The 11766-nt window shown below is 44.7% G+C and overlaps 1 protein-coding gene across 1 annotated transcript; it reads right to left on the reverse strand.

Moving 5' to 3' along the window:
* Positions 1–7304: 7304 nt before the first annotated feature.
* Positions 7305–10164, reverse strand: LOC310785442 (dolichol-phosphate mannosyltransferase subunit 3-like). The gene is made up of 2 exons (XM_083646512.1): positions 10156–10164; positions 7305–8539 (listed from the first exon to the last, which is right to left on the reverse strand). Exon 2 carries the CDS (start codon positions 8508–8510, stop codon positions 8229–8231), a length of 282 nt encoding a protein of 93 aa, XP_083502638.1. The 5' UTR covers positions 8511–8539; positions 10156–10164; the 3' UTR covers positions 7305–8228.
* Between the last annotated feature and the right edge of the window lie 1602 nt (positions 10165–11766).

Consider the following 11766-nt stretch of genomic DNA (forward strand, 5'->3'; position numbering starts at 1 on the left):
ATGCTAAATGTGAAATTTTCATGTGAAATAAAAAATATTTTTGGAAAACCACAACCGTTTCCTTGTGTTGTCTTTTTCCACGTGGTCTGTACTAAAGTATAGTTCTTCCAATCCTCTAGCTCAGCCGTGCTCAAACATTTTCACTAAACTGACACAAATTAGACCACGGACCCCCATTTGATAAGATTTTGTGCCAGGGTCCTCCTCTGATAATATTTTTGCTTTTAGATGTTTTACTACATAAAGTGTATGAAACCCATTTCCAAAATAGTCATGTCATTGTGTTACTTATTATGGATGGAATTATAGTGAAAATAAAGTATTCCCCTTTTTGCTGGGGACCCCTGGAACCCCCTCAAGGACCCATGGGGTCCCCGGACCCCACTTTGAGAACCACTGCTGAAGTACCGAGGACAGAGTTTCTCAAAAACCGTCTTGGTGCTAACATCACTTTCCCCCCCATCTGCTTACTGTAAGGAACCAAGGTGATCTCAGCACTGAAATAGCTTTCGGGAACCCTAACCACTTCCTGCTTTTTATTAGATTGGAAGGATTTCCACAGACGGTCAATAGCCGAGATAATGGCTCACACATACTAATGTGACAGGAGTCAAAGAGAATCAAGGCCAATGGCAGGAAAGAGATAACAATAGAGAGAGAGAGAGAGAGAGAGGTATGTTTATCATTAGCAATATATAGAGAGAGAGAGAGAGAGAGTGCTATGTTTCTCATTAGCAATAGGCTTGCCTTTTGGCAGGGAGACTATAAATACACAGGTGTGATCCTTCTACTGTCTTATCTCGACCTTCTGCTAAGCCTCCTCCCTGTGACCCCCCCCCCTCCCCACACACACACACACACACACACACACACACACACACACACACACACACACACACACTCCAATCATCTCCCCTGATGCTGCTCTCCTCAGATCATCTCCCCTCTGGTCCTGCCCTCCTCCTCAGTCACTCTCTTGCATGACAAGTCATTGTTCTCATCTCTCTCTCTCTCTGGTCTCCACCCCCTCACAGAGAGAGAGAGGAGCTTTACGGCCATGACAGTAAAAGCAGCTGTAGCATCAAAAAAAAGTGGTGCCACCGCCTCTCAACTCCCCAGTGTTTTCAAAAGGGCCGCATCGTAAATTAGACCAGGGTGGACAGAGCCCTTAACCGGCCGACCCCTGGAAGAGGCTCCGCTGAGCGCCACTGCCTCGTATAGAGGCGAGATGCTTCTCTCTCTATTTGCTCGCTCCTTCAGCGCCCTGGCTTGAGCAAACGTGAACAGCAATGAGGAACAAGACAAGACAGTGGTGGCAGACGCTTTAAACGCCCGTAGTAAATGTTTAGGGCTAGTGCGGAGATAACTGTGGCAAACACAGGACACAGGAAACAGGAACAACCCGAGAATGATGATGTCTTTAACTATGCTGGCTTAGGGAAATTTGCCATTCAATTCAGTAGACACTCTCATCCAGAATACAGGGGTGCCGTCTGGTATTTTGGGCCCCATGAGAAGATGTCACATTGGGCCCCACCACCACCAGGGCCGTAGCCAGGGTTCCGAAATAGGGGAGGTCCAGCAAGGGGAGGCGGATTCGGCGTAAGCCATATTTAGAGTAATATATCATTTTAAATCAACATTAGGATTATACTGTTGTGATGTCATTATTCAGTATATTCTCTTTCATGTCACCACCTGCTCAGCTCTCCTGTCAACATAATTGTAACTAACAAACACAAACTGTTTTAGCCAAATTCATATCAAAATGACACCTACAAACACAGGTACACAACCCAAGCCGTACACAACACACAAAGTTACTTAGACAGACTTGACACTTACTTTCTTGGTTGTTGCTAAAAAATCTGTCAGTGTGTGTCACTCACTGTCTGTCGTTCACTTCGCTCACTGTCTCGCAGCTCGCTCACCTTCAATTATCTCGCCAGGCAGACAGACAGACAGTCATCACTCACCACCATGCTGCTGCTCTCTCAGAATCAAGTTACCGCGGACGCGGCGTCAGATGACTTCCTGCCTGACCTGCCTTTCGTTTAAAAATAAAAGCGATCCCGTGTTTTTCATGCTTTTCCTGTTTTCCATGCAGATTGTTTTATTTTTTTACAATCTTCGTTCTCAGGACACTCTACAATTTTCTGTTCCCAAAGTCCGAACTGAATTGGGGAAGAAAGCTTTTAGGTTCTCTGCACCCACCGCATGGAACAGTCTGCAGTCTGATCTTAAACTTAATAGCTTAGTAACCTTAAATGGTTTTAAGGCTATGGTAAAATCTCTTGAGAACAGGCTGTCTGTATGCAAATGTTTTATTTGATCATTTTAATGTTTTTCAATTGTATGTGTTTATGTGTTTGTTTGTTGTAACTTTGTGTTGCTGCTGTTTCTTGGCCAGGTCTCTCTTGTAAAAGAGATCTTTGATCTCAATGGGACAAACCTGGTTAAATAAAGGCTAAAAAAAAAAAAAAAAAAATCTCTGAAATATTAAAAAAATCTCTGAAATATTAGGGGAGGTCCGGACCTCCCCATCCTCATAGCTAGCTACGGCCCTGACCACCACCACCACCACCACAGACTAATTGCAGCATCCTCACACCTCCAGAACCCACTCGACCCGGTCAAAGCTTTAAAGAACTCTCCCTTTGCAGCCGGCTCGCCACTTAAGCACAACATGAATCAAAGTTGCAGCGAGCAGATGTGATTTTATAGCAGAAGAAGAAGACGAACAGAACCTTGACTGCAGTATATTTTATAGCAGAAGAAGAAGACGAACAGAACCTTGACTGCAGTACAGTATATAGTGACTCAGTATATAGTGACTCCGGCGTTCCCCCGAGAACCAGTAAAACAGGACACGGACGGACCGATGTAGCGGTCGGCGGGTTTAACAGAACCAGCTAGAGCTGAGCCAAGATGTGACACTCCAAATTGGGAGGGGTCCATCATGAGACGCAGCCAGAAAGCAAGACATTTGCGAGAGAGGGCAGCAGATAGAGTGGGTTTTAGCAGCACCAGCTGGTCTATCTGTGTGTCTCTGGACCGAGTCAGGTCCAGCAGGCCACGCTATCAGCAGGACGCGCCATGGCCGCTCCCGGGCCGGGCCGGCCTGCCTGTTAACTGGAGCCAGGAGGCTCTGCGCTACAGGGCCTCGGGGAGGTTACCCAACGTTTTTGTAGTTATTTGCAGCTCTTATATCCTTCCATCCTGCTCCGAAATTGGAAGCCGGTGTCCCATAACTGAGCATCAAAAGCAGCTGTTTTGTCTGCGTGTGTAAGAAGAACAATAGGCTGGCCCATAGGCGATGTGACTTTTGATTCTCGTTCACATCATCTTCATGCAGTTGGGCGAGATTAACTTTGCTTTGCCCCTTTTTATCCCCTCTTCTGCTTGCTCCCTGCTGCTTATAATAATGGCTTGAGATGATGGAGAGGTCAGGGAATTTAATATCGAAGTGACATTTCGAGCAGATCGTCTTCCTCAGATTGACTACAACAAACAACAGAGGATCTAGGCATCTTCAATGTCCGATATAAACCCTGATGGAGGGAAGGACGCTGTCAGCGCGGTCACACAGCGCAGTGGGAGCCTGTGTGCTGCGGTCAGGGCACTGCTGGCCCCTGGCCACCGGCCGGCAGGCGGGTGTGGCCTCCTCTTCCCGAAAAACAGTCCCTGTGTCACACGCTCTGTGCCGTCGCCCCTGCCACGGTCATCTGTCTCGTTTTCCACCCCATCCTTCCTTCCTGTCTATGTCACTTAGTCACCATCTCCCATTTATATTCACTCTCACTCTCTCATTCTATTCCTCTTCTTTTGCTGTCTGTGTCTGTCTGTCTGTCTGTCTGTGTCCATCTGATGTCTGTCTGTGTCCATCTGATGTCTGTCTGTCTGTCTGTCTCATCTGTCTGTCTCTGTCTGTCTGTCTCTGTCTGTCTGTCTGTCTGTCTGTCTGTCTGTCTGTCTGTCTGTCTGTCTGTCTGTCTGTCTGTCTATCTATCTATGTCTTGATCGCCTCCCTCTTTCTTCTCTGACCTTGTCAACTAACTCCATCTCTCTTTCTCTCCGTCTCTCTCGATGGTTTTGAGGTTTTGCTGTGAAATGTGTGGGTGGGAAAAACGTCTTTTCTGTGAGGAAAAACGATAACCTATCATTTTTTCAGTCTTGGTTCTCAGCCTATGTGCGGATGGATTTGCTCCCGGCAGTGTCACACTGACTGTCTCCAGCAAAGCTGTTTTTTGATAGTGTTGGAAGCTCTCTACGTGGGGGCCATGCTGCGGGCGCGACCCTGCGACTTGCCCCTCTCTGCCTCTAGTTGTGTTTGTTCCTGTTGTTGGAGCTAGCTCCTCTCCTCTCTACTGTCTCTGTCCACCGTGCCACCTCAGAGGGAGCAGAGGGCGAAGAACATTGTGTGCACATAAGTCATGGCTCTCTCTCAGCCCCGGTCGATTGTCAAATCAGCCGCTGCCAAAGCCAGACAGACCACTCATGAAATACTGCTAAATGGCACGTACTGTAGGCCCACTCCAGAAACGCCAAAAAAGAATACAGGCACACAAAAAACCCACAGTTGCGACAAAGAGGATTTTGGCATGATCTCTCACTAAGCGATGTAGGGAAGAGTTTGATACATGAGCAAGCATACAGAACTTACCACTTTGTGATACAATAATAGAATGAATAATTCAGATCATTCACAACAAATCAGTGTCTCCATGTCCAATGTACAATGGAATCTCAACTTTTGGTCAACTTTGTGTTTAATTGGTATGTTTCCAATGAGGAGTCATCCAATCCTGGACTAACCTCTCACCTGAAAGTGACCTGTAACAGTTATTATTAATAATAATAATAATAATGATGATAATGATGATGATAACAATAATAATAACAACAACAACAACAACAACAACAACAACAATAACAACAAGAACAACAACAATAATATTAATAATATTAATAATAATAATAATAATAATAATAATAATAATAATAATAATAATAATAATAATAAAGGTAATAATAATAATAATAATAAAAAAGGGGGAGGGGGTAGTAGGGCTGACTTCAGGTATTATGGGATACTTTAACTATGGAGGGTATATTTTCATGCCTGAAAATAAAAACTTTTTAAAAAGGTTTATTTTCACTCATCAGGCATGAAAATATACCCTCTATAGTTAAAGTGTCCCATAATACCTGAAGTCACCCTATTTGTTAGTATTTATGTTTATGGCACACTGACACATTAACTGACAGTGTTTATAACTCACTATATGACAGATGTCTGGTTGACATCAGGCATCAGTCAGTGCTCATGTACACAGTTTGATAGTCTCCCATTCAGCAGACCAGACGGTAGTAGTCATTGTTTATGTAATTCAAGGTGTCTGCATTGTAGCGATGTGATTCTTCTCTTGTGTAGGCGAGACCTTCAGGAAGATTACTGTGAGAGTTTGGATGAATGAAGGACCTGTGCTGGGCTGCCAATGTCTCATACTTTCAGCTAAGAAGCAAGGAAAGATGATCAGTTCTCTAGTGAGTTTTATTCCTCCACAACATCTGACGGCCAATGGGTTTAAAATAACTGCTTGCTGCCCGGCTAAAATGATGCATCACAAAGTTGAGAGCACTGATTTCTTTCAGAAGTCCATTGAAATGCAAAAGCAGCGCTCCGCACCATTCTCTCCAGAGGGGCAGACCTCTCACCTCAGAGGCCGCCCGCGAGTGAGTATGCAGGCAGATACAGAATTACTATGCAATCATTATTATGGATTTTGCTCAGTGCTTCGAGTTACTATATCAAGTGCCTCCTCTCTATGTGACTGCTGCCTCTTAACAACAGCGGCGGTGACGGTAAAGTCCTCTCACGTACGCCCGTAAACAAAATGCAGTGAGATTACCAAAAAGAGAGAGAGAGAGTAAGAGGTCACTCCTAATGGGACGGCTTTGCATTCCCGTCTGTGCATCAGATTACAGTTATGTTGGTATTAAAATGTCTGGTGATGATGTATGGTTGGTTGGCTGATGGCTATTTGTGTGTGCTTGACACAAGGGATTAAAATACAAATCAAATGTAGCCTACAAAAATGCTTGTTTTTTATACCGGATGCTCACATGACAATGAGAGGTCAATTAATGTACGAATGCTATGGCATTATTATCCAAATAAAAGCGTTTTGTCAAGACAGCCTGCGGAAATTCACTGAACAGATGAACGTCTTCAAAGTTGGATTTAGAGAGAAGGGTGACAAAGAAGAGGGATTAACTCAATTATTTCACATGTGGCTATGAGTCAGAACATAACTGCCTACCAAGGGAGGCGTTTTTGGTGTAACTGCCAAATTAGCTTTTTCTCTGCTAAATCACAGGTTGCGTTTCATCCAGTCTGCTCTCAGCAGCTTGCTTGCAGATCTTCACGGGGGGGCGGCGTTGCGAGGCATGATGGAGCTGCAGCCAAACGGCACACACCAGGCAGATCTCCTCTCGCACACCGAGAGAACTGCCAACTGCTTTTGGACTTGTTCTGACCTGCCAACTCTTTTTGGACTTGTTCTGAACTGCCAACTCTTTTTGGACTTGTTCTGAAGTTATGGGAGCTTTTGAAAGCCTATAATGACGCCTTTGGCCCAGGCTAGCCTTTGTTTATGCACAGCAGGAGTCAGTGAAAATGAGCACAGGCAGCGTTTTAAGGCTGACACAAAGAACTGCACAGTACTTGCCAAACTCACATTAGTTCTGGACTAAAATGGTAAATGGGACTGCATTTATATAGCGCCTTTCTAGTCTACCGACCACTCAAAATGCTGTGCAACAATGCCTAGTCACCCATTCATACACCAATGGCAGCAAGCCACCACACAAGAGTAGGAGCAATTTGGGGTTCAGTATCTTACCCAAGGACACTTCGACATACGGACTTGGAGGAGACAGGGATCGAACCACCGACCTTCTGATTAGTGGCCGACCCGCTTCAGCTCGAGCCACAGCTGCCCCCTATAGCCGACTACATACTTAGCTTACATATTCTGAATGAAATAACCCTCTGTAAGGCGAAAGAGGGAAAGGCTATGTCATGTATATTTTATACTGTTGGCTACAGAGTGGGACAAAAGAGATCTGTCTCTTGCACAGAGGGAGGCATTGAGCAGTTGATATAGAGCCTGCAGGCCATGTGGTTCTTGATTGGAGAAGACATTCATCATATTTGCAAGCATTCATGCACACACGCGCATACCTCCCGCCCCCACCCGGACCCCCGACCCAAACAGAAGCACTTCCATGGGAGAGAAAACTGAGGAAAATAGACTCCGATTTAATTAAGTCACAGCAATAGCCTCGGGGCACACAGTCTGAAATGGGACAATGGAATGTACAATTCGTAAAAGATAAAATCTAGCCGATACATACTGACAAGCAACAATCTCCGGGCACACACATCTAGGTCTATATAATAGCCTTTTTTGTAATAAGGTAGGCGGAGAGGAGCTGAGAATTCCCTGTGGAAGCAATCTTTGTCAGGTTCTGTTCCAGTGTAACCCTTGGGTTTCATTAGTTGGCATATCACAGTGACCAACAACTGGTTGCAAAGAATATTTTTAGGATGTGCTCTAGGACATAGAGAAGCCTGAAAAACAGGTATTTCCTTACAAACGGCTCCATAATTGGTCACGTGAAGATGCAGTTTTTTTTTTACATAATTACATTCAAACTTGGTTGAAATTATTATAGAGTATTTTGTGTGATAATTGTTTATGAAAATATAAATAAATCTGATGTAACACCAAAACAAGGCTAGGTTGGAACCTAGCATAATGGCCAGCGCGATAAAAGCGTTCACGAGCATCGCCACTCAAATCGGCACGCAAATTGGACTGGACAAAGCCAGATATAGGGCCCGCTTGCGCTGGCCAAAAAAAAAGATTGTAGAGTAACTCAGGAACTTATTCTGAGTTACTTGCATTTCTCATTTCTTCAAGTACAGCTGATCAATAGCTAATTTTTAACAAGCTGTTACTGAGGCGGGCTATCTAAACACTAACATCACTGCTCAAAAGTAAGTGATGATGGATATTCAGATCATATCTGCTGGTAAGAACGGGAAAGACACTCGGACCACGATCACATCCTCAACAACAGCAACTGCAAAGTGTGTCAGCTTTTTGTCTCTCCGGTCAGAGTCTCTCAAGAAGTCTCTAGAAGGCGGTGCTTCTCAATCTCTAGTCCATCTTCAAGCCCTTTCTCCTCAGGTCCTCTTTGGCTTCTTTGATCTGTTCCTGCAGCTCCTTCGCCGCCTCATCACAGTCATTGAAGGTGGCCACCCTGTATCCCACGGTGGCCAGAGAGTAGCAGCCGAACGACACCAACAGATACAGAGGCATGGGCCAGGCGACCTCCCTGTAAGTCTGTGGTAGGCTGAGGTCCAGCAGGTCGAAAGTGACCAGAGCCCAGGCTGCGCCCAGCAGAGACACGCCAGACACCCACTCCAACAGCTTGGTCATGATGAGGACGGACAGCAGTCGATAACAACCTGCGAGAGAAAGAGACGGTGACGGTAACGTCATAACAACAGGGGGGAATATTGTCACCAATTTTGTTTAATTTATATATGAATGATTTGTCTTTGCTGTTAAATACATCAGGTACGGGCTGTAGGGTGGGTGACTTGGTTATTAATCATCTTATGTATGCTGATGACCTGGTCGTCTTTAGCCCTTCTAGTGCTGGTCTCCAACAGCTCTTGAACATTTGCACACAGTACGTTATTATTTATAACGCCAAAAAGAGCAAGCTCATGATCATTAGAAGTAGAGAAGACAGGCGGGCAATCTTCCCTGACTTCTACCTGTCTGGCACTTTGCTCAGCACGTGTGATGAGATTACATATCTTGGCCATGTTATCTCAGACGACCTCTCTGATGATAAGGACATCCTAAGGCAGCGACGAAAGCTGTATGCCCAAGCAAATATACTGTGTCGCAAGTTCTCAATGTGCTCTATCTCTGTGAAGATCTCACTTTTTAAAGCATACTGTACACCCCTGTATACGGCTCACCTGTGGTGTCGTTATAGACAAAACAGCATGAGAAAACTTACTGTGGCTTATAATGACTGCATGAGGCTGCTACTAAAAGCTCAGAGGAGCTCTAGTGCAAGCCTTATGTTTGTCAGTATCGGGGTACCGACTTGCTCAGTGGCCTTGTGGTCTGAGTGTCCGCCCTGAGACTGGGAGGTCGTGAGTTCGATCCCTGGCCGAGTCATACCAAAGACTATAAAAATGGGACCCATTTGCCTCCCTGCTTGGCACTCAGCATCAAAGGGTTGGAATTGGGGGGTTAGATCACCATATGATTCCCGAGCGCGGCGCATGCTGCCGCTCACCGCTCCCCCAGGGGATGGGTGGGTCAAATGCGGAGAACAAATTTCACACATTGTGTGACAATCAGTGGGACTTTACCTTACCTTTACCTTGCTCTGCCGTTCTCAGAAATTTAATGTCTAGATTTATGTGCAGGGTCATCTGAATCTGTAAATGACATCATTGCTGTACTGACCAATCATGAAGCAGCTCGGGCAAGTTCTTTTCCAGACTGTGGAACCACTGGCGAAAATGTCTAGACCCTGAGTATCTTGGTAACCTGTGTGCTGTTATCAACACTTACTATTTATTGTACTGCCTTTTTTTATTGTTTTTCTTTTTATTATATTATGGATCTCCCTGGGTCTGAAATAAAGTTTGAATTGAATTGAATAACAAGAGTCGGATACAAGCAAGAGGTAGGCTACCCACCACTAAGCCACAGCCACAAATAGTGTGCTCAACCTGCCGACTTCAGTTATTTGCTTGTTTGTAACGTTACACGTCAAAAGAATAGAGATTCAACAAAACCTCTAAACTAGACGTTACATTCGAGAAAGTGGTAACATTGGTTACATCATTCGGAATAATATTCCACCAAATTAGCTGCCGTTAGCTTTAGCTGTAAAGCACAAACGTTAGCGTGCTCTATGATACGCAGGGACACTGCAACTTGGCATTGACAAACATGTGTATCATATCAAAGCTGCCTCGTAAGTTTAACGATTGTTTCACATTAAAAGCAAAGCAGTAAATCAGTTATAGTAAGAATAATCCGGGTGTTTTACCTTCTCTCTCAAACGCCAACTCAGCTCTGCGCAGAGATATGACGTAGCACGCCGCAGTGCCTTTTGGGAAATGGTGTTGTCAGCCACTATTACTAACAACCAGACCAGAGGCAGACAAGAGATCTCTACATGGCTATACACACAGTGGCTCTGACTGCCACTGTCAAGATAGGAGTGGATGAAAAATAGAGCGCCAGTGATTAGAAGAACATTCACTATTTCTATTTAGGATATAATAATGCTATGTAATGTGGGTCACACAGAAATCATCACAGAAACGCCCCCACCAGTTGTCTGTCAGGGGAGGGAGAGAGGGAGGGAGGGAAGGAGAGAGAGAGAGATCTGTTTTGATTGAGTCCTTAATTAGCCCCAAGTCAAGCTTCAACACTTTCAACACACATTAGCCCCCTAATTGTTTCTCTCTCTCTCTCTCGTACCCTCAATTTAGAAAAGCCATTTTGAAAATGGCATCAGCATTACCACCAGCTAAGAGCCATCTATAAATACTAATGTTATGCCAAAGCAAGGACTTCAACAACAGTTGCTAGAATTTCATTAGGGGCCCCCGGTGGGAGCGCGTTGTCATTAGCTCTCAGTGGCTGTCTAGGTGCTGTGGGTCACATCCGTTCATTCAGAGTGCTGTCAGGGGGGCAGAGGGCACAGACCTCTCTGCACTGAAATCAAGAGGAGTGGGACACGTAAACATCATTCACTTAGCTGGGGGCCGTGGAGACACTAAAGAGCCAGTGAGACGTAAACATCATTCTTTTGGCAAAATGGAGAGTTATTCTAGGGACGTTGGTGTTTATGTTTGTCTGCCCCAGTGTTAGGAGTGTAAGTGACAACGTGCGTGCCGGGCCAGTGGGGCAAAGCCTGTTTCTTGTGTTTATGCGAGGTGTAATATGTACAAGCCTAGATTATAGTGGGAGTTTTACCCTTATGTCTATCTGCGGAAAATGTAGCCTAAATCTTTATAAATAAAAGCAGAAATCAACAATTGTATTTTGGAGTTTGCAGTGCGATTCCAGGATGCTGGAATCTTGTGCATGACTCTAAAACAGTCCAAATATTGTGATAAGACGAGGATATACACTGTAAATGTCTGTCCACATTTATTGCATGCAGTTTGTTTTCCCAACATTGATCGAGAGTGCAGGCTTATCTCTGCGTTTGTTTGCACTCCCACGGATACAGACATGAATGTAAGTGGTAAATTAAAAAGAGGGTAAACTATTAACTCCAGTCTATGATCATCATAAAGCAAAGAAACATCAATATAAAAAAACGTTCAATCCTCAAAACCACTATTTTCTTTTCTTTTTTTGTATTAATTATTTATTGAGTGCATGTTCATCAACATAATACAGGGATAATGACATTTTAATATTCCCACTCATTTGTTTAGCTCAATACCCCCAATTCCCCCCCCCCCCCCCCACCCTTTCCAAAACTGAAAAATTGCACACAGTTGTATCTCTTATACATCATCAATTCTCCCTATTGGGGGGCATGGTGGCTCAGTGGTAAGAGCTGTCGCCTCACAGCTAGAAGGTCCTGGGTTCGATTCTCACCTGGGACGCTGTGAGCGCTGAAGGAATGCGTGCCCGTCCG

Source organism: Poromitra crassiceps (assembly GCF_964638095.1).
Source record: "Poromitra crassiceps genome assembly, chromosome: 11".
Classification (NCBI taxonomy): domain Eukaryota; kingdom Metazoa; phylum Chordata; class Actinopteri; order Beryciformes; family Melamphaidae; genus Poromitra; species Poromitra crassiceps.

Bases quoted from the DNA above. Each gene is read 5' to 3' on its own strand.
- LOC310785442 (XM_083646512.1), bottom strand. From the start codon at position 8,510: ATGACCAAGCTGTTGGAGTGGGTGTCTGGCGTGTCTCTGCTGGGCGCA.